This window comes from Pongo abelii, chromosome 4 (assembly GCF_028885655.2).
Source record: "Pongo abelii isolate AG06213 chromosome 4, NHGRI_mPonAbe1-v2.0_pri, whole genome shotgun sequence".
Lineage (NCBI taxonomy): Eukaryota > Metazoa > Chordata > Mammalia > Primates > Hominidae > Pongo > Pongo abelii.
The window spans coordinates 140,651,564-140,678,717 of NC_071989.2; the positions used below are offsets into that span (position 1 = coordinate 140,651,564).

General features: G+C 47.5%; 1 protein-coding gene and 1 pseudogene across 2 annotated transcripts in view; one reads left to right on the forward strand and one right to left on the reverse strand.

Moving 5' to 3' along the window:
- Window positions 1-11,485: 11,485 nt before the first annotated feature.
- Window positions 11,486-11,984, reverse strand: LOC129059292 (short transmembrane mitochondrial protein 1-like; annotated as a pseudogene).
- Window positions 11,985-17,942: 5,958 nt separating this feature from the next.
- The window catches only part of SLC22A4 (solute carrier family 22 member 4), a 49,626-nt gene continuing 40,414 nt past the window's right edge, over window positions 17,943-27,154 (forward strand). The window contains exon 1 of one of the 2 annotated variants that reach the window (XM_024247759.3): window positions 17,943-18,576. In XM_024247759.3, the coding sequence (XP_024103527.1) occupies window positions 18,184-18,576 (393 nt within the window). In that variant the 5' untranslated portion in view covers window positions 17,943-18,183. The remainder of the gene's footprint in view (window positions 18,577-27,154) is intronic. The other variant, XM_024247760.3, reaches the window with a different exon arrangement.

The following is a 27,154-nucleotide window of genomic DNA, read 5'->3' on the forward strand; positions in this document are numbered from 1 at the left end:
AAATACAAAAATTATCCCGGTGTGGTGGCATTCACCTGTAGTCCAAGCTGCTCAGGAGGCTGAGGCAGGAGACTTGCTTGAACCCAGGAGGTGGAGGTTGCAGTGAGCCAAGATCACGCCACTGCACTCCAGCCTGGGTGACAGAGCAAGACTCTGTCTCAAAAAACAAAAATACCTATTAAGAACCTTCTATATGCCAGGCATTGTGTTGCACACTAGGAAAACGTTTTGAACGAACATGTAAAATAACTACAGGCTATAAGCAGTGCTATCAAGGAAATAAAGAAGGCATTACAGTAGAGCATAAGGGATTCTCTTCATATATGGAATCTGGAAAGGCCTCACAGATAAGGTAACATTTGGGCAGAGAACTGAGGTGGTAAGATATCATCTGTGCAGGTATCTGGGGGCATTACATTCCAGGCAGAGGGCACAGGAAATCCTAAGGCCCTAGGCAAGCAGTGACTGAAGTGGTATAAGTGAGGTGGCTGGAAGTAGTAGATAAGGTCATCAGAGAGATGTGAGGGAGAGAAGGCTGTGTTGGCCCTTGTGAGCCATTGTTCCACGGATAGCAGGAGTATGCAAACCCAAAGGCCGAGGGAGCTGAGAAGCCAAAGAAAGAGGTTGACAAATCCATTTTCTCAGAAATATATAAGAGGGACTTACGAACAGAAGTGATGTCTCAGGTGGCTGCAAGACTGAATCCTCAAACCAGCCTTCCAGAAAGTATCCTTTATATAGCAAGCTCTTAGGGTAAAACATGTGCAGCTGGTCCCATCTTCAGACTTTCTTGCCAAGACTCGTGACCACTGGAGAGGTTAGATAAGCATCTTTATGAAGAGTTTTCTATTCTACAGGCATTGTTTAAAGAACTTGCTGATGAATATCTTGGCATCTAGGGGTCAAACATTGGTCACTACAGTGGTTTTGGATCAAGTGGCCTGGAACAGTGGCCCACACCTGTAATCCCAGCACTTTGGGAGGCCAAGGCGGGAGGATCTTTCGAGGCCAGGAGTTCGAGACTAGCCTGGGCAACATAGCGAGACTCCCTCTCTACAAAAAATAAAAATGAAAAAAAAAAAATAGCCAGATGTGGTGGCATGCACCTATAGTCCAAACTACTCAGAAGGCTGAGGTGGGAGGACCCCTTGAGCCCCGGAGTTCGAGGCTGCAGTGAGCTATGATCTTGCCACTGCCCTCGAGCCTAGGCAACAGAGTGAGACCCTGTTAAAAAAAAAAAAAAAGCATCATTCTTGCCACGCAACAGGCTGTTCTCCTACAGCCATGGTAAGGACTTTGACTTTTACTCTGAGATGGGAAGCCAGAGAAGCGGCATGACCTAGAATTATGTTTTAACTAGGATCACATTGTCTGCTGTATGGAGAATAGGCCCTAAGGGGCAAAGGTAGACGCAGTAAAACCAGTTAGCAAGCATGACTGCGTTCATCGCTAATTAATTCCAAACTAGCCCACTCTCCCCAGTCCAGATGCCACTGTCTCATGCTAAACAGTGTAACAGCCTCTGCCTTGTCTCCCTGTCTCCTGCCTGGCCCCTCCCTCAATCCTTTCTCTACATAACAGCTAAAGGAGGTTTTTCAAGTGCAATTCCCTGTCAATCTTGTCTATTATAGTTTCCATGGCTCCTCACTGCTCTTAGGACAGAGTCTAAATTCCAAATCCCAGCTCACAGGGCCGCATGAGGTACACAGCCCCTGCTGGCCTCTGTGGACAACTCGTGCCTCTGTAACTCTCATGGTGCTTATCTGTAAGTTCAGCCCCATCAAACTCTCCTCAAGACTCTTGTGGGCTTCCTTGACGCTCCAAGGAGGTTGAAACACAAATGGAGTCCCTTCTGGTTCTCTGAGTGACAAGCTTTGTTATTTGATACTTTCTTCCTAGAGAACCAAAGAAAGGGGTAAAGGTAGGTGGAGCCCAGATGCAGCTTCAAGCCAGCCCTCCCTTCATGGCCAAGGACTCAGCCCCTCTAGGGGGTGCGCCAGCTTGGCCCTGGGCTCACAGCCCTTGAACAGCTGAGTTCGATGGGTGGGGGCAGTGTTGTGACTTGCACCACACCATGATGCCCAGAAGCCTGGGCTGTGGGCCCTGAGTCCCTCTGCCCCACCTGGGGAGTGCCCCACTTCCCCTCCACCTCTGGGTGCCCCTGCCCAGCTATGTGCACTCCAGTGCTATCCTGGACAACTCATTCTTACCCAACTTCTTGTCTTGCACCCCAGGCCAACCCCTGACTTGCTTTTCACGTAACTTCCTGGTTTATCATTTTCTCACAGAATAATCTGTCTTTCTAACAACATTCCCACAGCACCTCTGAATGGAGGTGGAACCTCTAAAAAGGTTTAAGGGTAGTGAAGAGGTCTCTCTCGTAAGTGAGCACTGTCCTCCTGTGTCTCCTCTACCACAATTGGGAAACTATTTGGGTCCCTACAAAAACCAAACCTCAACTTTGCTAGTGTCTGACATAGATCCATTTGTGGCTGGAATGCAGAGACTAGAAATCCCAGGAGAGGTTGCTAGAGACCTCACTGGGTCCTGCAGGGTCTGGGGTCAGTCTCAGCCATGTGGGCTCAGAAACCCCATTAACTAGCCCTTAAGTGGGTCTGTCAGGCCTGGTGAGCCAAGCTCAGAGGCTGATGCACCACCCCCAACAGCCAACGCGTGCACGCACACACACACACACCAGCTTCACTGAAAATGGCTGCAGTGCAAGAACCCTCAGCTGCCATCCAGGGTGTTCTTGGTCTGTAATTGCATTTTCATGGGAAGCTGGAGCACACCCACAGTCTCAGAAGAAGGGAAGGGAGTTGGATAATAACTATTATGGGAGCTAATGTGTCCCAGGCCTTCATCTCCAAGCCCTTAGTGAACGATATGATTGTTTTTAATCCTCATACCAACCAGAAAGGAAGTATGGTTATTATCCCCATTTTATGGATGAGCTCAGAAAGGTTAAAAAACTTGCCAAGGTCACACACACCCTAGCAAATCTCCATGGCAAGGGCAACCAAAGCAACGGCACATACCAGTCTTCCATGGAGAGTGTTGCCTGCCTACCAATGGTTTAGTCACTCTGACCAAGCCATTTCTGAAAGGTGCTGATCTGTTTCCACTTGGCAAGGTCCCCAGAACAGCCCAGAGTGCGGACTCAGCCTCACCAACTTTTTGCATGGGGCATGGAATGGTGGAAGCTGGGCAAAGTAAAGGTGACCCCTGAAGCTTTGGATCTGAGTGTGGACAAGGCTGGTGCCACAGCACCTGATCACCAACTCTGATATGCATGAACCTACCACCATGCCTGCTTGACTCACTCCTCTGGTCATGATCCTGGCTAAATGGGTCATCCCCACCACTCACTGACCCTCCGTGGTTCCAGGAGCTTGCTGAGAGACAGCCTGGACTGGCCCCTTCCCAGCCCCCAGGGCTCTCTCTCCAATTGCTGGAGACTGTCTCATCACCCAGAAAGAGATTTCTGGGTGGAAGCAGTCTCTTACTCCTCAGTCCTGTCACCCTGTGCCTTCCCAGCCAGTGTTCCTGTCCACTCTCTTGCCTGCCCCTGAGGCAGCACCCCTCAAGGCCCTGTCCTAGCTACTCCATTCCTCCCCAGATGCTCATTGTCTAGGGTGGTTTGTGCTGTTTGCGCTGTCTAATAACCACATCCCTTCTAAACTGTCCCTACCCTCCTTTTGTGCTCTTACCCCAGCCACACTGGACTTGTTCTGGGAGGACAGTGATCAGAGGCCACCTGGCCCAGTCAAGGAGCCACTCCTCCCCTTCAGGCTCAGTCTGAAGCAGGCTGCCCTGTTAGGGCTCCATTCTGGTCTGTCTACTTCCCAGGTGGGTGCCATCTTCAACAGCTGATTTCTGCTTATCTCAGCAGGACGTCAGCTTTCCCATCAATTCTGTGAGCATGCTTGCAACCAGGAACCCTGGCTGGCTCTGCTCTCACAGCAAGGGCCTCAGGAACTGTGCAGTTATGACCACTCCCAAATAGGCATCTCCAGCCCAGACCTAAATATTCCCTACTTCCGAACCTTAAAGACAGACATTTCTGAGACCCATACCCCAATTTCTTACATCTGTAAACAACCTACTGCTGCATTCTTCTTCTTCTTCTTCTTCTTCTTCTTCTTCTTCTTCTTCTTCTTCCTCTTCCTCTTCCTCTTCTTCTTCTTTCTTCTTTCTTCTTTCTCCTTCTCCTTCTCCTTCTCCCTCTTCCTCTTCCTCTTCTTCTTCTTCTTCTTCTTTCTTCTCCTTCTCCTTCTTCTTCTTCCTCTTCTTCTTTTCTTCTTCCTCTTCCTCTTCTTCTTTTCTTCTTCCTCTTCCTCTTCTTTTCTTCTTCTTCTTCTTCTTCTTCTTCTTCTTCTTCTTCTTCTTCTTTTCTTCCTCTTCCTCTTCTTCTTCTTCTTCTTCTTCCTCTTCCTCTTCCTCTTTTTCTTCTTTGGCTTCTAAGTATTGATTTTAATTACTTAGAAACAACACAATTTTGTACCAAATGTTTAACAAGCATCTTTGCTAAAATGTGAAATCAGCATTATTTGCATCCAGTCAGCTACACAAAACTCACCAATTTTTCATCTGACAAAAGGTAGTCAAAATCCCAAAGAATAAGGGAAAGACTACTCATTAAATGTCATGTTCACTAATCTAGCACCGTAATTCCAGTCTTAGAACCTCCCAAGTGGCTGAAAGGAAGATGTGGAAAGAGATAAGGATGTCAGAAATATAAGGGTAATGTAACAAGAAAAACCCAAAATTGTATTTAAAAAAAAAAACCTTCTCCCAAATTGAGAGGGAGCCAAGAGACCAAAGAGTGCCTCAGACAAGTCCAGCTTGGTAAGCAAATGAGTTTATGAGGACTTACACACGAGGCATTCCTGGATGGCAGCGGGACAGCTTTAGAGATCTGTGCCACCTCCCATCCCTAAGCTGCTTTTAAGCTAATTTTCTGGCTCTTTGCTTCTTCTTTGTGTGTGATGGGACTGTTTCCCTTGGTAGGTTCTCAGCTATTCTCTGGGATGTTTGGGTCCTCAGGGTCATTCGCTCCTTGGCTGGGTACCATGGCCTTGGGTCATCACCTGGTCTTCAGAGTTCAGGCAGCGGACATACACCCTTGAGTCACCTGGTCGGGGAACCTGTCATACTTCAATTTATCCCATTCCCCAGTTCTTATATTCTTTCCACCAACCTCGCTCGAGAGTCCCTGAGCAGGAAACGAGGGGAAGAGCTATAGAGGTCTATAATGTATAGCCACAGTTTGTGGATACAGGCCACTTCCATGGTATACATAAGAGCATAAAGAGCAGAAGCTATCTATAATTATGATGCCTATTAGCAAAACATAATTCCAGCAAGTAGGTAAGGTGTGTACCTAATTTAAGAATGAGTCAAAGTAACCTAATTGAGCTATATCATGGATCTGAGTTGACAAATGATTTAAACCATCTGTAACATCTTTATCAGAGAAATAACAGGTAATGCTTGTAAGGATGTATGTTGTTGGGTCTCTGTCATGTTGGCAATTTGGCCTCCAGGTAGAGGCAGTCCCCAATGAGCCCGATTTCCTTATTGATGCTGTTGAACCGATCATTCCAGTTCTGTTGGGAGAAAGGCAGAAGAATATTCCAAGGCATACCATTATCATTTGACAGGGGGAGGTATCCCTATACCCAGTAACAGGGCTGGTTGTTGACTGTTGATGCAACTGCAGCCCAGTCCAGGAAGACATTACTAGCTACCATGGGGAGCAGAAGCCATAGCCTTTGGGCATAAACACAGGCGTTTAGTAGAAACCCTGATAGGTGTATCTATTCCTTGTAACTTAATTATTGCTAACATAATCTTTTTTCCCATTGGCCCTATTAGGGCAGCTGCCCTGGGCCTCGAGCCTGGCTTACAGTACTATATAGGGTTTCCCTCCACAGGGGTGGGCATAAAGCCAATTGGTAAATTTCTGGCCTTGCCTGTGCTATCCACATTATAACGCATCTAGCAGGTGTTGGTGTTGCTGCATGTTGATAACGTCAGTATCTCTGATCTCCATCAAGGAGCACGGCTGGGACCATTTCCCCTCAGTCAGTCTTCATGGTGTCCTCCAGCGCTATAAAATCGATCCAGTATGGGGGCATTTTCCAGCTCAACTTTGGGTCCATGTAGCCATCGCCACTTGGTAGATCCACTGATGTGCTCAGGGGCAAAGTCTGGCCATTTGTTTCAGGATCATTGATCTGAGTCTCAGAGGTAACCCCAAGAGTTTGTGGGGCCTGGTTTACAGACCTTGCCAACCAGTCACAGGAAGTGATGCCATGCATGGTAGTGGGTGACATTTAAAATTTGTATTACAGGGAGATTCTTAGTCCAGTCCTAAGACAATGCATGTAAGGCCTGCCCCTGTTGGGTTATATGGTAAGTGGAACTTTCAGTCTATGTTTTGTTCTGATGCCCAGTGTTTGATATTATGGCCTGTGAATTGGGGCCTTGATCATTATCTATCCTTTTTGGTATGCCATACATGACGTTAAGAGCAGTGAGGGCCAGGCATGGTAGCTCACGCTTGTAATCCCAGCACTTTGGGAGGCTGAGGTGGGTGGATCACTTGAAGTCAGGAGTTCGAGACCAACCTGGCCAACATGGTGAAAACCCATCTCTACTAAAAATACAAAAATTAGCCAGGCATTTTTGTATTACAGGTGGGCGCCTGTAATCCCAGCTACTTGAGAGGCAGAGGTTGCAGTGAGCCAAGATCGCACCACTGCACCCCAGCCTGGGAGAGAGAGCAAGATTCTGTCTCACACACACACACACACACAAAAGAGCAGTGAGACATTTGATGATCTCCAGTTGAGTGGCACATTTTATTGGGAAGGCCTGTAGCAGCCCCGTTGTGTCCATACAAGTTAAGGCATACCTTTTCTTTCTATTCTGGGGCAGGGGACGAATACAATTGACTTGCCAGGCTCACATAGTTTGTATGGCTCGATGTATGTGACCTGGTGTGGAGGGAATCTTTCTAGGTCGCAGTTGCGAGCAGATCTCATGGTTCTGAACAGCTGCCAAAACATTTGCTTATTGGATAGGGATGCCTGCTGCCTTTGCTATGGGCCACTCTGTGATTGCCCCTGGTGGCCGTTTTTATGATGTACACATACGGCAGTTTCCTCAGATGGGCTTGGGCAAATTGCCTGCACGTGAATGAGTAAGGCCATTCGCCTTTTGATTTCCAGGAGGTGGTTTGGGCTATGTGCATCCATATGGTACATCACAAGATGGACATCCGTTTCCTGTAACCTGATGTGGATGTCTTGCCACATGGTCATTCCCCAGAGGATCCTGCCCCAAACTTGCCAATTGTCTGTGGCGCACTGATTGATCCACATGGTAAGGCCTCTGTATGTAGTCCAATTATCTGTGCAAATGACTAATGGCCAGGGCTTGTGGATGATGAGTATCCAAACTGCCTGTAGCATGGCCCATTGACTGCTTTGTCCTAATTCCCATTCTAACCATATGTTGTCAGCGTCCATATTCACCATGATTGCCAACCATTGGTGTTGGGTGCCTTTGCTAGACCCATCAGTGTATTAGGCCCTAGTGGGTATCAATGGAATCCCTTCATATATGATGGTTGGCCTAGTAGGTAGATTCATTGCCATGTCGGCCCCTTCCACTTGTTCAAAGTGGATGGGTCTGAGCATTTTCTGTGGTGTCTGACTTACAGGACTCATGGACAAGACACCCCCTGTTGTAGATAGGCATGCCACTTCAGCAGAGTGTGTGATTGTATTATCCCAGAAGTGGGCTTGGATAGAAGGCCTTCCATCTCCTGTTTTAAAGGAGAGGCAGTTTTTATTGTGATGGTTTGCTTTCTGGTGATGCCCTCCATTTGTTGCAATGCCCTATATACAGCCAGAGTTGTTGCTCCGGGACTATATAGTGGGATTCTGCCCCCTTCCATAATTGAGACCAAATCTTACAAGTACCATTACTGTTGGTTGCTTTTGCCACAAACACCATTACATCCCTGTGGTAGCTCTAATGACTTCTAATACAAAAGGGTGCTGTGGCTGTGGGGCACCCAATGCTCGGGCTTGTTTTACCAATATTTTTGCTTTGTCAAATGCCTGTTGCTCTATATGTGTCCAGTCCCATTTTGCATCACTTTTTACTAGGGTGTGTAAAGGCCGGAGGGTTTGTGTCAAATGAGAGATGAATATTTTCCAGTAGCCTAATAAACCTAGGAAAACACGAAGTTGCTTTATTGTCTGAGGAATAGGCTACTGTGCTATCTTACCAATAACAGCTCCGGGTATGTTTCGTGTCTTACCCAGCCAGGTAATTCCTAGGAATTTGATGGCTACACTGGGCCCTTATATCTTTTGGGGGTTGACTTCCCATTCCCTGTCCTTCAGGCTGTCTAAGATGGTGTGCAGGGCAGTCTCCAGATTTGTAAAAGATTCTGAGGTTAACATTATATTATCAGTATGGTAAAACAGGAAGACTGAGGTAGGCAAAAGAGTCTAGACAGGTCCTGTGCAATCATATCATGAAAGACGGTGAGGCTGCACAGATATTCTTGTGGTAGCACCTGGAAAGTCCATTGTTTGCCCTCCCAAATGAAGGAAAACTGCTCCTGTGAATCATCTGCTAAAGAAATACTTTAAAAGGCATTAGCCAAATTAATCACAGCATGGACATTTCCCAGCTTAAGGACCATTTGCTCTAGCAGTTGAGCAATACTGGGTACAGCTGCAGGTACAGGGGGCATCACTCTGTTTAGCTCACAGCAGTTTACTGTCATTTTCTAGGTATCATATGGCTTCTTTGCAGGCCACATAGGGCTGTTATAGGTGCTCTGGACTATTTGTGCCTTGTGTAATTCCTGGATTGTTCAGGTGATTTCAAAGCATGCCCCTGTCAGGTGGTATTGTTTCATGTTAATTGCCTGCCTATACCAGGGCAAGTGTACAAGCATTCAATTGGCCCATCCCCTCATCCCCTTTTTGTTCTTTGATTATTTCCCGGACCTGGTCCTCGTTTTGCTTTGTTTTTTTTGAAACAGAGTCTCACTTTGTCGCCAGGCTGGAGTGCAGTGGCATGATCTCGGCTCACTGCAACCTCTGCCTCCCAAGTTCAAGAGGTTCTCTTGCCTCAGCATCCCGAGTAGCTGGGACTATAGGCACGCACCACCATGCTCAGCTAATTTCTGTATTTTTAGTAGAGACGGGGGTTCACCATGTTGGCCAGGATGGTCTCGATCTCTTGACCTCGTGATCCGCCTGCCTCGGCCTCCCAAAGTGCTGGGATTACAGGCGTGAGCCACCGCGCCCGGCCCGGTCCTTGTTTTTATCTAGCTCATTAAGGTCCACAAATACCTCCCCCATATCATAACCCTTTTTAAGCTGGAAATGACCTAGACATTCAATAAGTACCTAAAATAATTTTAAGGTTTTAAACTATACAGAAGTTAAACCTACACATGTTTATCTCATTTACATGTACTCAGTTTATTCATTTTTAGCAGTTTATCTAGATTACTTGTGAGAACCAAGACAGCCAACAAAGCTAATCATCATTGCAAGTTATTTCCCTGTTAACCATTTTCATAGCTTGTGAATATCAGGTGTTCATCTAAGCAAGCGCCTTAAAGTTAAACACATGGGGATTCTTGCTGATAACTCAGAAAATTCAGTTGTTTTCATTAAACCAACAATATCAAATTAGTCTTGCTTGTCAAAAAAATCATACAGACAAAGATCATTTTATTTTTGGCTGGGTTTACAGTCTTCTAACTTTCATGTAAAACCCTGACACCTTAAAGTATCTAGCAGAGGCAAATATAAAATGTATTTTATCAGAAGACTCAGACAAAAATGTATGCTGACACTTTTGAAGATATCTTTATTTTTATTTACTAATAATTTAAAAGCCAACTTATTTAGCAAAGATTATTGAATTCCTGTGAACTTGAAAAGCATTTGGACTTTATACCCATTTATTTATAATTTTATTTGGTAGCATGTTAGAACATGTAATACATGCACATATATATTGAAACATGTATATACATACATACACAAAGATCTGATAATTTTACTTCAGAACTCTAGCCATGAGACAATATAATAAATTTGTTATTTTTACAAAAGACAGTTGGACCCAAATTACTTTTGACAAAATTGGGACCTGTTACGGCTAAGCTCTATTTTCCCCGATAGGTAATCCAAGGAAAGCTGTGGATCAAAATTTGGGGGAAAGCAGTTTCCATGGCAGTATGATTTTTAAAAATGTCTTTTTTCCTTTTCAGTTTCAAATGAGTTTTATTGTTTACCTTTTAACTAGAACTGGCTTAATTGTATAAGAAAAACAAAATCTCCAAATAACCTTGAATTAGTGTTACCATAAACAGTGAGTTTTATCTGAACACGGTGGCTTAATAACAGCAGATTCAAAGCATGTGGAAAAGGAAAGACAGAAACAGAGAGCATCTGAAGATAGTATTTAACTCTATAGTTGCAGCTTAACCATTTGAGCTCTGAATTTTTGTTGTTGTTGTTGTTATTTGCCCATCAGTTTTAGAACGTGCACAAGAATAGGCCATAATGTGTAACCTGCTGGTGTCCTAGAAAACCTGGCATGCCTTTGACCTTCTGCAGGAGTTTTTACCCTTTCTCCCTTTCCTGCTCTCATGATTTCTCAGTAGCTACCCTTATTGCAACAACAGCACATTTATTATCTTTATCATATTTTAATATCTTAACTTCTTACAATAGGTGATTCAGTTTCTGCCAATGTTTTCCCAGAGTCCACGGTGGCCTGTGAAGATGGAGCAGTCGGGCAACTCCACGCCACATGCCTGTTGCCAACCACCCTAGGATTCTCCCCACAGATGCGCCTTCCTAATTCATCCATTGGTTTCTCAGATCCTGCTCATGACAGCAATTGTAATGAGAAAAACCTGGAATTGTATTTTAAAAAAACCTTACCCCAAACTGGGAGAGAGCAAAGAGACCAAGCATGTCTGGGACAAGTTCAGCTTGGCTAGTAGATGAGTTTATTAGGACTCAGGCATGAGGCACTCCTGAATGGCAGCGGGACAGCTTTCGAGATCTGTGCCACCTCCCATCTCTAAGCTAATTTTCTGTCTCTTTACCTACTATGTGTGTGTGATGGGACTGTTTCCCTTGATAGGTTCTCAGCTATTCTCCAGGATGTTTGGGTTCTCAGGGACACCTATTCCTCAGCTATACACCAATGGCCGTGGCTCACTGCCTGGCCTTCAGGGTTCAGGCAGTGGACATGTACCCTTAAATAACCTGGAAGGGGATCTGTCACACTACATAGGTAGTTCTTAACTTGTGGCCCCATTCTTGCCCTAAGGCAGCACCGGGTCTAGCCAAGACGAAAATCGCTGAGGTTGGAGATGAAAACAAAAGCCTTTGGTTGAGATGGTAAAGGAGGCCCTCAAGAGTGGTGGAATCAGTGTATCCAGAAGGCAGTGCTGGAGTTGGCCTCATGAACTAGGGGGTTTTTTCTCGGCATTGCCCTTTTTCATTTCGTCAAGTGTTTTATCCAGGTTTGGTGTGGCATAGTTCTGAGCCAGATACATTCCAATCACATTGCCAAAGTAAATTCAAGCAGGAACTGGAGCATGATGTCGGCAGGGAGGATGGGGAAGGCAGGGAGGGCGCAAGAGGCGGCTGCAGCTCTTCAGGCTGGTCTGAGACTCTGCACTTTTTTTTTTTTTTTTTTTTTTTGAGACGGAGTCTCGCTCGGTCACCCAGGCTGGAGTGCAGTGGCGCGATCTTGGCTCATTGCAACCTCTGCCTCCTGGGTTTAAGCAATTCTCTGTCTCAGCCTCCCAAGTAGCTGGGATTACAGGTGTGTGCCACCACGCCTGGCTAATTTTTGTAATTTTAGTAGAGACGGGATTTCACAGTCTTGGCCAGGCTGGTCTTGAACTCCTCACTTCATGATCCACCCACCTCGGCCTCCCAAAGTGCTAGGATTACAGGTGTGAGCCACCACATCTGGCCTCTGCACTCTTACATTGGCTTCCCTTCTTTCCTGTTTTACTCTCCCCAGTCACTTATTCCTGTTCCTTTGGATCCATTCCCAAATAAATCACCTACACACAAACTCTTCACTCAGGCTTTGCTTTCAGGAGGAAACCTGGGCTAAGACAGTCAACATAAGAGTGGTCCTAGAAGGCAGACCTGCAAGGAAGGGATTCACAGCCGTGATGGCTCTACTTTCTACAATGGAGTCATGGCCCTGATAGGAAACATATGGAACCCTGGAACAAAGAATGGGAACATCTGAATAGATTAATGTGAGAATTTTGAATTCCTGGATTCTCCTAAACCTTCAAGGCCAGCAGAAGCAGCTATCTTTCTCCTGCTATAGGAGACAAGCCTCTCCTTGCCTGGAATCCTGCCAAGACTCCTCCTAAGGCAAGTGGCCCCAAAGATGATGCTTATTCTCCTCAATATCCCCTACCTCCCATCATTGCCTGCAGACCAATAACTAGGGTTAGGTCTCAGCACAGCCTAAGTGGAGAAATACAGTATCTGATTTATAAGCAAATAGCATACACATTGAAAAAATTACAGGACCTATGTTGCGGCAGGAACAAGGATAACAGGGGTGTGAGGAGAGGGTTGTAAGAATGTATCAATCTGGGAGCACTCTCATTATTCAGGGATTAACATCCAATCAAGGATACATAAAACCATTTTCACATGCTTCTGAGATGCTTCTTTGAAACTTGGACACAATTACGACCTTCGGAAATGAAGTAGAGATGCCAGAACTTCCTTGGCAGAATACTGAAGGAGTCAGAAGGCTCAGAGGGATTAGCATGTTAGATTGTAGTTATTATGCAAGACCAGAGAACCTACTAGAAGACTACATTCCCATGGGAAGTCCAGAGGCCACTCTTTTCACCAAGGCAACACAACATGTAAAGGTGAGGAATTCTTAGTGTCAGTGGGGATGGCAGGACTCTGGAATTGCAGAGACCAGATGGGTAACAATCAACAGAGGCAGGGTAGATATAAAAATTATCACAAAATGGCCAGGCGCGGTGGCTCATGCTGGGATTGATTTAATCCCAGCACTTTGGGAGGCCAAGGCGGTCAGATCACGAGGTCAGGAGATCGAGACCATCCTGGCTAACATGGTGAAACCCCATCTGTACTAAAAATACAAAAAATTAGCCGGACATGGTCGCAGGTGCCTGTAGTCCCAGCTACTCGGGAGGCTGAGGCAAGAGAATCGCGTGAACCCAGGAGGCGGAGCTTGCAGTGAGCTGAGATCGCACCACTGCACTCCAACCTGGGCAACAGAGTGAGACTCCGTCTAAAAATAATAATAATAATAATAATTACCACTAAACCAAAGTGGCAGCTAAGTGCTTTGACCCATAGGGTCTATCTATGGCAATGGCTAATAGACCATAGTGTCCCTAGGAGTTAACTAAATTCGCAGATGACTGGGTGTTACTTGACTGTAACAACAGCAATCCCCAAAATCAAAAGCTCATGAGCAGAAGGCAGATGACAGCCGCCATAATGGAAAATAGTATTTCCTCATAAATTTCCTTGATCTAGGCCAGTTCTCAGGCTCAGAGCCTATTGATTTAAGGAAAGGCCAAGTCTTTTTATAGAAGAGCCCTCCAATGCTGCCAAAGGTATACAAGATAATTATTTCCCCAGTCTTTCCACATGAGGGATCTGTGGCCTTTTATCATAGTAACTCTGGTCAGGGGGAAGAAAAAGAACCAGACTTTCAAAGGCTGTTGGGTACAGAGTATGAGCTGGCATCAATGCTGGGGGGAAACACTATCATGATCCCCCCATAACAGAGGCTCATGAAAGCCAGGTAAATGGAGTACTCTTGCAAACAGATCCAGAAGTCTGAAGATCCACACTGTACTAATTTCCTTATCCCTAAGTAAATAACTAGGACAGATGTTCTAGCAACTGGCAGTACCCTAACATTTACTCCCTATTTTATTAAGAGCCGTTAAGGTAGGAAGGGCCAAATGAAAGCCCCTGACACTCACCCTCACCTTTCTTACTGATTTATTAAATGAGAAGTAAAACCACATCCTGGGTGGTATTGCAGAGGTTAATTTCAACATCAAATATTTTCTTCTCAATATCCTTCAGTGAGGAGGAGGAAAAACTGTTTGCTTTTATGTGGGAATAATAGCAGTACATATTCACTCTCTTGCCTCTGGGCTATGTTAGTTCTCCTCTCTGCACAACACAGTATCTAGTGACTTCGATTGTCTCAATATTCCATTGAACATCATGGTAGTCCACTGTGTTGATGACCTAATGCTAATTTGACCTAGTAAGCAAGAAGAAGCAAGAACTCTAGATGTCCTAGTAAAGACACATGCATGCCAAAGGATAGCAGATAAAAATATGAAGATTCAGGGCATTCATATTGTTCAACTTTTTTCTTACCTTTTTGTTCTAGAATAAGTTAAATGGATGTAAAAGTAGACAAACTAGTAAAACGAATCCCTAGAACCACTATTCACAGCCCATATTATTTCATCTATATCCCCACCAACTTCTTCTATCCCATATTATTTTGAAACAAATGGGTAAAGTTATCAGGGATCAGTAGTCATGCCAGGTTATCCCCTGTAAAGTAAAGACAAGTTGTTGAGCTCTGTATCCTCCAACACTAAGGCATAGTGCTTGGTGGAGTATTCCTCTGACCCATCTATTGGGTGCCCCTGAAGGCTTTCAGTTTCGGGTGAAACCCAGAACAGGAGAGAGCTGTACAGTGTGTCCAACTGGAGTACAAGCTTCTCTACCATTTGGTTCATATTATCCAGCAGATACAACAGGGCTAGAGGCATACATGATGAATAAGGCTGCAGGGCAGAGTCTCTGACATGCCCTAATAAAAGAGTTTCAGCACAGATCTCTAAAGTTCTGGAGCAAGGCTATGCAGCAGAGAGATATTCGACTTTTGAAAAGCAGCTGTTTGGCCCAATAAAAAGCAAGAGCCTAGCAATGGGACATCAAGGGTCTATGCAACCAGAGATACCCATTGTAAGCCAGGTATTGTCAGAATCTACCAAGTCATAAGATTAGGCAGGTTTAAGCCAGGCATGGTGGCTCACACCTGTAATCCCGGCACTTTGGGAGGAAGCTGAGGCCAGAGAATTACTTGAGCCCAGGAGCCCAGGAGGCAACATGGCAAAACCCCATCTCTAAAAAATACAGAAAAAAAAATTAGGTGGGTGTGGTGGTGTTTGCCTGTAGTCCCAGCAACCTGGGAGGCTGAAGTAGAAGGATTGCTTGAGCCTAGGGAGGTTGAGGCTGCAGTGAGCTGTGATTGTGCCACTGCACTCCAGCCTGGGTGACAGAGTGAGACTCTGTCTCAAAAAAAAAAAAAAAAAAAAAAAAAAGGCAGACTTATCAGCAATCCATCATGTAATAATAGAACAAGAATGGTAAATTCAGGATCAGGACTAAGCAGGTCAATAGGGTGCATGTAAGTCAACAAAAGGTGGCTCAGACTCCTATGACACCTACCTCGGCTATCAGCTATACCAACCCTTCTGTCTTAGCTCAGACCTACAGCCTTAGTGGGTAGTTCTCTGCAACCAACTGATGGAGGGGAAAATAGCCCTGACTCACAGATGGATTAGCTTTAGACATTGATACTAGTTTAAAAAAAAAAAAATTGTTCCTGTAACATAGCTCCATTTAAGGGGGTATCCCTAAACAACTTTGAAGGGAAATTCCCCCAGGGGCTAAGCTGTAAGCAGTACACTTGTTCATTCATTTTGTATGGAGGACAAAACAATTCCAGATAGAGGTTTACATACACTTGTGAGCAATGGCAAATAGTCGAGTGGTACCTGTTCAGCCCTCACTTATGTGAAATCTGGAAGTGCAAGCAGTTGACCAATGGAGACAGAACTAGGAAACAAACACCTCCTCATTCTATATGGCTCTTTAGAAGCCCCCAGTGGGATTAAACCTCAGTAACCCATAGCAATGGGGATTGAGACAAGGCTGAGGCGAAGAAAAAGAGCAAAGCACTTGTTTCTGGTGCAAATTTAAGGAGGCACCAAGAAATTCAGTAACCAAGATTAATTATATTTTAATGCAATTTTTTAAAAATATAAATTAATGCAAATACCCATGATGAACACAATATCAAAATTTTAAATAAAGACAGGCTCAGTATTGCTAATTTTCCCTTTATTCTTAGGCTCCACTAGGGCTCCACACAACACTGTTACTGATCTTGGTCATCGCCAATAACCATCTCAATTTCACAGTCTATGTTGGCTTTACCTCCCTCTCTGTTCACTCTCCTCCCTAGTCCCTCACTTCTGTTTTATGGTATCACTACTCAAAATAAACGACCTTATATATGTTCTTGTCTCCAACTTTGCTCTATTATTTGGGGTGGAGTAGGGAGATGAAACCCAAGCTAAGTAAGATAATGACCATAATATATCATTCGAAGAAGGATACTTGTGAAAGTAAAGGGAGGCTCTATTAATAATTTCACTGGATTAATACGCATAAATCAGAGCTGTCCTAGCACATCAGGATGTATAGTCTTATTACAGGTAGGAAACTGAGGTTCCAAGGGGGTGGGAAGCCCTCCTAAGAGGAGGGGTCAGACTGGAAGCTACACAAAAAGAGGCAGAAATGTCCCTCCGCCTCTTAATCGGGGCCTGGGGAAACAAACACACTTGTGCAAAATCTCCAAAGAGGTGAGCTCTTCACCCTGTCAATTTTATCTGCCTCGTGAACCCCAGGGCTCAGGCTCCAGGCCCGGGCTAGCTCACACAACAGCAGAGGGGCCTTAGGGCTGGGCACTGAGCCAAAAAAAGGGAGGCTGTGGTCCCTGCTTTGGTTACCCTGCCGGGTCTGAGCGCCAAATCGGATCTCCTCGTTCTCTCTCCCTCCCTCCCTCTGTTCCTGGACTGGGGGCAGGCCCTTCTGCAAACAGAAAGCCTTCCAGTCGGAGAAAGCTCTGGCAGCCTGCCGCGATAAAGGGCCCTGGGGGCGTGAGGAGAGCAAGGGCCTCAAAATCACAACCCAGCGTGAAGACAGTGCCTCTATGACTGCTCCCGCAATGCGCAGGCTCCATGTTCTGGCGCCCGCCCGCCCGCCCATGGACCCGGCGGGGGCTTCCAGGCTGGGCTCAGCCATTACGCCGGCGTGCAGGGGAGGAAACTCGCCTCCCGGGCACTCGGTTGTCTCCTGCCCCCGCCCCTCCCTCCGATCCGGGCCCATCTCTGACGTAGTGTGACCTTCCTCATCCCTTCCAGGCGGTGGGCCTGGAAGGACCCTGTGCAAGATGAGGGTCCTGGCTGTCCTGAGGACGCTGCCGGGCGCCGCCAGGGGTGACCGAATTCAGCTCTGCTAGGACTGGTGGGAAATGAGCTCCCTGTTGGCGTGTGCCAGCCGCCTGCGCGAGGCGCCACAGGAGAGGGCGCGCTCCTGTCGCTCTGCCGCCCGCAGAAGTTTCCCGGGAACCGACTCCACTGACTCGCCCCTCCGCGCCCCACGCGTGGCCGCCTAAGCTCAGCCTCCAGATTGGAGGAGACCGCGGAGGGAACCCTGCTGGGGTCTGGGCCCGAGGCGAGGCGGCCGGAGCAGATCGAGGGCCGACCCCTCCGAGACCTTGCTCTTCGGCCTCGCCTCCTCCCTTGCGCCCGCCCTCCCACGTGGGGCCCAGGTCTGGGAATCAGCGCTCAGGGGTGGCTGGGGACAACCGAGAACGAGCTTCTTCCCCGGCACGCGGGCGGAATGGCTGAGCCCAGCCTGGAAGCCCCCGTCAGGTCCTTGGGGGCGGGCGGGCGCGCGAAGCACAGGGCGGAGACAGCCGGGAGCCCAGCCCCCCGGGCTGGGCCGCCCTCCCCTTCCCCGCGCCGGGCCGGGGATGGGGGTGTGGTCCCAAGTGTACAGTGGCATCAAGCTCAGCGCGGAGCTCCCGGGAACGCTCCAACGCCCTCAGCCTGTTTCCCAGGACCGGTCCCCGGCTGCGCGCCCCAATTTCCAACAGCCTGCCTGTCCCCCGGGAACTTTCTGACATCCTTGGGGAGCGCCCCAGCTACACGACACTGTCCTGAGAACGCTGTCATCACCCGTAGTTGCAAGTTTCGGAGCGGCAGTGGGAAGCATGCGGGACTACGACGAGGTGATCGCCTTCCTGGGCGAGTGGGGGCCCTTCCAGCGCCTCATCTTCTTCCTGCTCAGCGCCAGCATCATCCCCAATGGCTTCAATGGTATGTCAGTCGTGTTCCTGGCGGGGACCCCGGAGCACCGCTGTCGAGTGCCGGACGCCGCGAACCTGAGCAGCGCCTGGCGCAACAACAGTGTCCCGCTGCGGCTGCGGGACGGCCGCGAGGTGCCCCACAGCTGCCGCCGCTACCGGCTCGCCATCATCGCCAACTTCTCGGCGCTCGGGCTGGAGCCGGGGCGCGACGTGGACCTGGGGCAGCTGGAGCAGGAGAGCTGCCTGGATGGCTGGGAGTTCAGCCAGGACGTCTACCTGTCCACCGTCGTGACCGAGGTGGGTGCCAGGCCGAGACCGGGGACCCGGGAGTGCCTGTCCCTCCCTCTGCGTCAGCCCCCCTTGAGACTCCCTGCGCACTGCCCGGGTCAGCGCTCCCCTCCCCCTCAAACCTGCTGTTCATACTTCCAGCAGCGGGTGTGCACCCCAAGAAAGAATAGGACTCACTCGAGGCGCATTCCTGGGTCGTTTCTGTCCAATAAGGAGGTGATGGAGAAGGGAGTTTGTCACCAACTGTTTTTCATTTCCGATTTTCACAACAAATGAAGTTTCCTAAGAACCTAGATGTTGCCCTGGGGGAAGCGCAGCCCCAGGCTACCCAGACGCACTGCCTGAGTCACCTTCCTGCCAGGCATGGGAGGAGGGGTGTGAGGGACCTTGTTACTGGGCAGGGCGGGGCCAAATCTTGTCTGTTCCCTGGCCACAGACTTCTGGAGGCATCAGGAGGTGTACTGCTGTACCACATACTTGTGAGGTTTGGGGTCCTTTCCAGAGGCCCCAGTTTCTCTAAGACAGCAGATGGCCTCCTGAGGCTCATTGGTTGCAAGGAAGCACAGAAGGCGAAACCCCAGCTGGAAGCCCTGGCCCTCAGGGACCTCTCTGAGCACAGGGTCAGTTGGCAGGCAGGGGCTGTAGCCCCTCAGCACCCTGCGTGGTTAGTGGCAGGTTTTCTAAGTTCCAGGAATGAGGATGCACACACACTTCTCCCGTTTTTGCTGCTTCACATCTGGTAAGGACCTGGGTCAGGATACACCTTTCTTCTGAGGAGAGCATCCTCATGGAGCCGTTGCCTGCTATTGGTCAGGCAGGTAGGATTTCCCTGCTGCTAGTCCCTCCTCTGCCTTGTGCTCCTCCCAAGAAAAACCTGAGTGGCCTCTGCTAGTCCCTTATCCCTTTCCCTCAGCACAGTATAGTGGTCATCAGACATTGTGTCTGGCCTTGTGCTGAGCACTAAGGTGTGGATATCTGGGGTGCGGAGCCTGCCCTCAGATGCCCATGGGGCACACTGGCTGTGTTACTGAGAAGGCTAACATTAACCCTGGTTAGCAATAGGTTTCTGGAACCCAAATGCAAGTCCTGCCTTGCTTGCTATGTGACCTGGGATAAATAAATCGCCCTCTCTGTGGGACAATAAGTGGAGGAAATACTCCAAGAAGGTGATATGATTTTAGCTGAATCTGAAAATGTGAGCAAGACCTGTCTAGGCAAGAATATGGGAAATTCCGGGAATGGAATTCTCATATATCAGAGTGGCTGGAACTCAAAGGATGACAGATATGACAAATGAGACTAGAAATGGCCACAAGGGCTAGTTCATAGTGGCCTTCTATGTATACTGAGGAGCTGACTTTATTCGGAGGACAGTGAGAAAATAGTAAGCATTCTAAGGCCAGGTTTGTGCTTTTGGAAAGAGCTCACTCTAGCTGCTATGATAAACAAGAAGACCAGTGAGGAAGTTTTGAAACTCTCCTCTGCAAGAGAATGGTGGCCAGCCAGGCGTGGTGGCTGTGGAATCTGTGGCACCTGTGGGAAGTGGGCTCAGCCCAGGGACTGCCTTTGGATCCCCCAGCATTGGCACCATACCTACCCTGGGCCCTAAGGTGGCCATGCTTCTCTGGCTTTGCTTCCCCAGCAGGGGCCGTAGCGCTTGCCCACTCCCTGCCCACAGCATGGCCTGGGAGCAGCTAAGACTGGGGGCCAGCTCATCCCGCGTCGATTCCTGGAAGCGTTATCAGTGCCTGTTATGGAAACTGGACCCACGAGCCACAGCGTTCCCTGGCAGCTGGGCTGACCTGTCTGCTTTTCCATTGCTCACTGGTTTTGTTCACTGTAGGGTGTGAGGAGTGGGTAGCTGCTGGCCTCCAAGTCCATAGCTACTCATGTTGTGTGCTGTTCACAGGGACCTCTAAGGATGTACATCATCACACATTCACACACATGCACCAGGATTTGCATTTTTTGGCAGCTTTTCCCTTCCTGGCTTCCTTTTTGAGTGGTGGGAGTAAAATAAAAAGCAACTAGGGGCTGGGCGCAGTGGCTCATGCCTGTAATCCCAGTACTTTGGGAGGCTGAGGCAGGCAGATTACTTGAGGTCGGGAGTTTGAGACCAGCCTGGCCAACATGGTGAAACCCCGTCTCTACTAAAAATACAAAAATTAGCTGAGAGTGGTGGTGCACCCCTGTAGTCCCAGCTACTCGGGAGGCTGAGGCAGGAGAATCACTTGAACCTGGGAGGCGGAGGTTGCAGTTAGCTGAGATCGCACCACAGCACTCCAGCCTGGGTGACAGAGCCAGACTCTGTCTCAAAAAACAAACAAACAAACAAAAAACTGGGCTCTGGTGGTTGAGAGGAGGAGGGAAGGAAGCAAGTACCAGGGTGAGCAGGATGGATGGATGGCTCTCCCCAGAGGAGCGGTGGCACACAGAATTCTGGAGTCCGACTCAGTAGAAGGCCAGTTTTGACTCCACTGCCAACCACCTGGCTGACTCCAGGCAGGTTACATCACTGATGAAAGCCTCAGTTTCCTTGTCTATAAATCAGAGGTACAAGCAGATGAAAAGAGGCTCAACATTACTAATCGCTAGGGAAATGCAAATGAAAACCATAAGGAGGTACTACTTTGTACCCTTAAAAATAGCTACTACCAAAAAAAAAACAAAAAAAAAAACCAGAAATCCACCTTGGGAGGCCAAGGCAGGAGGATTGCTGGAGGCCAGGAGTTCAAGACAGCACTGGGCAACATAGTAAGACCTCATCTCTACAAAAAAAAAAAAAAATTAGCCAGGCATGAGGGCATGTGACTATAGTTCCAGCTTCCCAGGAGGCTGGGGCAGGAGGATCACTTGAGCCCAAGAGTTTGAGGTTGCAGTGAGCTATGACCATATCTCTGCACTCCAGCCTGAGTGACAGGGCAAGACCCCACCTCTAAAAAAGTGTTGTTGTTTTTTTTAAACACAGAAAATAACAAGTGTCAGTGAGGATGTAGAGAAATTGGAACCCTTGTTCATTCCTAGTGGGAGTGTAAAATGGTGCAGCCACTACGGAAAATAATATGGTGGTCCCTAAAAAAATTAAAAATAGAATCACCATATGATCCAGCAATACCAATTCTGGATATATGTCCAAAATAATTGAAACAGGGTTTCAAAGAGATATTGTACACCACGTCTATGGTAGCATTATTCACAGTAGTCAAAAGGTGAAAGCAACCCAAGTGTCCTTCCACAGACACATGGATAAACATAATGTGGTATATGCGTACAATGGACGATTATTCAGCTTTAAAAAGGAAGAAAATTCTGACACATGCTACAATGTGGATGAACCTTGAGGAGACTACGCTTAGTGAAATAAGCCAGTCACAAGACAAATTATTGTCTGATTTCACTTCAAGAGTAGTCACACTCACAGAAACAGAAAGTAAATGGTGTTTGCCAGGGACTGGAAGAAGGAAGGAGTAGGGAGTCGTTGTTTCATGGGTATAGAGTTTCAGTTTTGTAAGATGAAAATAGTGTTGGAGATTGATTGCACAACAGTGTGAATGCTTCTGAACTGTATACTTAAAAATGGCTAAGATGGTAACCTGTATATGATGTGTACTTTATCTCAGTTTTCAAAATGGGGATAATAAGAGAAGCCACCTTATCTGAGTTGTTGGGAGGACTCAGTGAGATAATGCCCCATGCCCCATCCGGTGGTGGCCAGCACAGAGTGTGGCACCAGCAAGGAGTGTGGCACCAGCAAATGGGCTTCCTAGGTGGGTGGTGAGGAGTGGTAAAGGCAGGACTTCAGCACCTTCTTTGCCTTCTCCACTGGCTGGGCACAGTGGGCATGGTGGGAGCTGTTCTAAAGTCTAGGTTGTGGCCTGTGTAATAGGTGATGGGACTTGCTGGAGGCTGAACCCCTCTCCCCACAGTGGCAGTTCCAAGGCTCAGAGAATAGAACACAAGTCCAAACCCATACTGACTTGGCCAGTGCCGGTGGACAGGGCCAAGCCCAGGGCCCCTGAGCAGGTTCTCTGCATCCCAATTGGCACAACACAGGTAGTGGAACTGTCCTCAGATTGTGTCTTTGCCTTACACTGCCGTGCCAGGATCTCCCAATGGGCATATCCTTGGGGACAGACAAGTCTGCCTGAACTGCCCCCCAACACCTCTTCACAGGAGGACAGGGTTAGCCAGGAACCAAGGATGGCATGCTGTGCTGTAGAAATGCCTTTCATAGTATGCCAGGAGGTAGCAATAAGGTGTCTGAGTTGGGGTTTGCATGAGTACATTCGTCTGTGTGTGTGCATGTGTATAAGGTAGTTTCCTTCTTCAGGGGTTGATTGTGAGGTCCAAGTTTTTCATCCTGTGCAGTTACTAAGAGTCAAATTATTTTTCTTTTTTTTTTTTTTTTTTTTTTTTTTTGAGATGGAGTTTCATTCTTCGTTCTTGTTGCCCAGGGTGGAGGAGTGCAATGGCACCATCTCGGCTCACTGCAACCTCTGCCTCCCAGGTTCAAGCGATTCTCCTGCTTCAGCCTCCTGAGTAGCTGGGATTAAAGGGGCCTGCTACCACGCCTGGCTACTTTTTTGTTTGTTTGTTTGTTTGTTTTTTGTATTTTTAGTAGAGACAGGGTTTCACCATGTTGGCCAGGCTGGTCTCGAACTCCTGACCTAAGGTGATCCACCCGCCTCGGCCTCCCAAAGTGTTGGGATTACAGGTGTGAGCCACCGCGCCTGGCCATTATTTTTTAACTTTATTTTGAAATAACTTTTGATTTAGAGAGAAGTTTGAAAATAGTACAGAGATTTCACATATACCCTTCATCTAGCTTTCTCTGATGTTAACAATTTAAATACGCATTATGCGTTTATCCAAACCAGGAAATTAACATTGGTCACAATAGTAATAACTGAACTATAGGCTTTGTTTGAATTTCACCAGTTTTTCTACTACTGCCCTTTTTCTATCGTAGGATCCCATCCAAAATCCCATGTTGTATTTAGTTGTCATGTCTCAGTCTCCAATCTGTGACTGTTCCTTAGTCTTTCCTTATCTTTCATGATCTTGACATTTTTATGAGTATTTTGATGAATGCTCCTCAGTTTGGGTTGGCATGATTTTTCTCACAATTAGATTGCATTATGCACTTTTTGGTAATGATACCTTAGAAGTGATGCATTCTCTGGGCATCATACCAGTGGGTACATGATGTTGATGTGTCTTATTACTGGTGATGTTAACCTTGATCATTTGTCAAGTTGGTGTCTGCGGACTTTCTCTGCTGTAAAGGTACTATTTTTTCCTCTGTCACTAATAAATATCTTAAGGGAGGTTCTTCGAGATTATACAAAATCCTGTGTCTCCTCAAATTTCTATTCACTGATTTTAGCATTCATCACTAGGCCTTGACTGAAACAACTATTACTGCAGTTTGCCTAGTGATGGTTTTGCATTTTCTGATTCCTTCAACATTTATTAATTGGAATTCTTCTGAGAAGAAGAGCTTCCCCTCCACATCTATTTATTAATGTATGCAATTGTTAACTTATATCAGTACAGGTTCATACATACTTATTTTATTTCATCAGTTATAAACTAATGCTATCCATCTTTATTTTGTTGCTCCAGTTATTCTAGCTCAAACCAAGTTATTTTTCACTTTAAGGATAGAGAACGTAGATATCCAGGGTAAGGGCCTTTATCTGTCTCTGCAGTCAGGGCTAGAGGAGTCTGTGTTTACCCCTGCAGGAGGAGTGCCAGTCACAGCTTGTTGCTAAGTTTTCCATCAGGCAGCAGTTGAGCAGGAACACGAGCAGGGACTGATGGGACCTGGGTTGGGACTGAAGCTTCTGTTGGGGAAGGAAGGGCCCCAAGCAACCCAGAGTGTCTGATGCTGGGGTCCTCATCCCTGAGACATACTGCAGGGGTCAGATCTCAGTCTCCATGGGCATGGCCCTTCATATATAGCCCTCAGGGCCACGACCTCAGAGAGAAGAGGCCCTGTGTGTGAGGAAACCCAGCGGCCTCCTGCCCTGAGGCTAAAGGAGCAGGAAGGGCAACAAATGCCCTGCTCTGGAGAGGGCCTAAGTTCATCTCCAGGGCCACAGGGCAGCAGCAGAGACAATCCTGGCTCATGGCCAGGGGCTAAGCATGGGCTGGCCTTTGCCTCAAGCATGTCCTCTTCTCCCATGGAGCATCATTAGGGTCTTGACCTTCCCATCAGTCCATGGGCTGGGAAAACTGAGGCAGTCACCTCTAAGCTGGATACCACTTCTGCCAGGTCTTGTGCTCCAGAGGCCCTGGGGGAACCTTGTATATTAAGGACCAGCCTTCTTTGCAGGCCACCAGTGATCTAAGACAGGGCTGCTGCCACACCGTAGATCCTCCTGTCCTCTTTTGCAGCTGGGCTGCCTCCTCTAGGAACCCATGAGTGGAGCTGCTGGTAGCCCACTGGTAGTGGAGCTGATGGAGTCTCCATCAAAGGGCCTGGACCTCTGGTGGCACTATCCTTGTGCTTTCCTGGGAACTGGGGTCAGGGCCTGAACAGCAGTAGGACTTACTGATTCCCCACCCATAACCCAGAGGCGAGCCAGGTTATGTGGTGAAGGATAGGGCCTCTTCCCCTGCTAACAGGGAACTTCTGGGAGGCATTGAGAGCAGCAAGCAAGGGAATAATGAAACAGACTAACCCTCACGTGCGGCTGCCACTATGTGGGACTTCACATAGCGGCTCTCAAGGATGCACCTCCCCTGGGGTCTGGGTAGGCCCCGACAAAAGGGGAAAACCTTCCGTGATAGGCAGGTTTGTGGAGTTTCTTTCTATCAGGCCTGCAGGCTGCCCTGGAACATTGCTCGCGGGTGTGGAGACTGTCAAGATAGCCTGAATATTAACCAAGTTGATCATCCAAGTCCATACTCGGACCTGCCCTCTGGCAGATTCCAAAGGGGATAAGGTGTGGGGGCCTCTGGCTCCAGCCAGCCCGGCGAGACTTCTGTTTCCAGTCAATGCTTCAGAAAGTAGATCTTGCCAGAGAGCAGATAGAGGAGACTCAGGGGCTTCCCCTTGCTCTGGCCTGAATGTGCTTCCCTGTTTGTTTATCAGCTGCCTCACCCCAAACTGTTTGCCTCTGTGCTGTGTTCCTCTGACAACAGCCACCAGGATCTCAGAATATGCTTTTGTTCAGAGGCTGCTTCACCTGCACCTCCTGCCAGGTTTCTGGATAAACAGACTTTGTCCATCCCTCTTGGTGGGCAGCAGAACTCTCAGACAGAGTCCAAGGTGGCATTTTGACAAAAACAAGACTTTGACAAGACTGGTCAGGGGGAGCTGCAGGTACCTTGGGCCTCTAGAAGGACTGTAATTCCTCCCTTATGGGAGGCTGCATTCAATTTAGGTGTAAGGCTAACACAGGTGTGCCTTGTTTTCTAAAGCTGTGTTGTGGTTTTATGCATGTCTCTGGAGTCCAAAAGAAAGGCAAGGATCCCCATTTGGAATGAAGAAGGTGTGGAGAGAATGGACGTTCTGGGGAAAGGCTGGAATGACCCACATGCTCTAGCAAGAAGCACAGACAGTCCAAGGCTGGTGGCTCCTGCTCAGTGTTTGCAAGACTGGAGGGCAGGTTCAGGCGGCAACTTCCAGAGCTTCCCCTCAGTGCTTGGTGACTGGCACAGACACGATGCCATTTGCTCATGTTCCCCTAATACAGACTGGTAGAGCTGTGGTGGATCCACTGTCAGGATGCAAGGGGCACAGCCAGGTCCCTGAGTGACCCTTCTCCTTCCCACAGCCCCTCCACTCCCATCCCTATCCTCCCACTCACACTCACTGGTTCTTCTGCTTTGGTTTAGCCTCCAATGATCACAGAACTCGTCAGTGAGGCTTTTCCATCTGTGGTAGCTTTTCTAATATAAAGAAAGAAAGATACTGAGAACATTTTAAGGTTTAGCAGCCTTCTGGCTTAGTTATTTGTAAATGAAAATATGAGTAGAAGAATTAAACAGCCAAAAAGATAACCCACAAAATGGGAGAAAATATTGGCAAATCATATATCTGATAAAGGATTTGTATCTAGAATATAGAAAGAACTCTTATAACTCAGCAATAAAAAGACAACCTGATTTAAAAATGGATAAAATCATTTGCCCATTTTGGAGAATAGACATTTTGCCAAAGAAATACAAATCAATTAGCACATGAAAAGATTCTCAGACTTCGAAGATAGCAGTGTGAGGAGCGCCAGCGCCATAGACCAGCTCCTCAGTGAAACAGCCATAACTGGTGAAAATACACACACACACACACACACACACACACACACACACACATTTAGAGTCTCTGGAAGTTGTCCTAAGGGCATATATTTATTCAAGAAAGTCGACTATATCTTGGCAAGAACAGTGGAAGTCTATGATATTTGAGTCATAACTCCTTCAGCCCTCCCTTTCCCCTTCCTTCCAGCACAAGAAAAATGGAAGTTCCACTCTAGGTGGGTATGGCCAAGAAAATAGAGTTCTCTCTCCCATCAGCTTCCAAGGAAGGGCTACAGCAGCCCACCAAGAGGGACAACCAATGCCTATCCCCCACCCATCC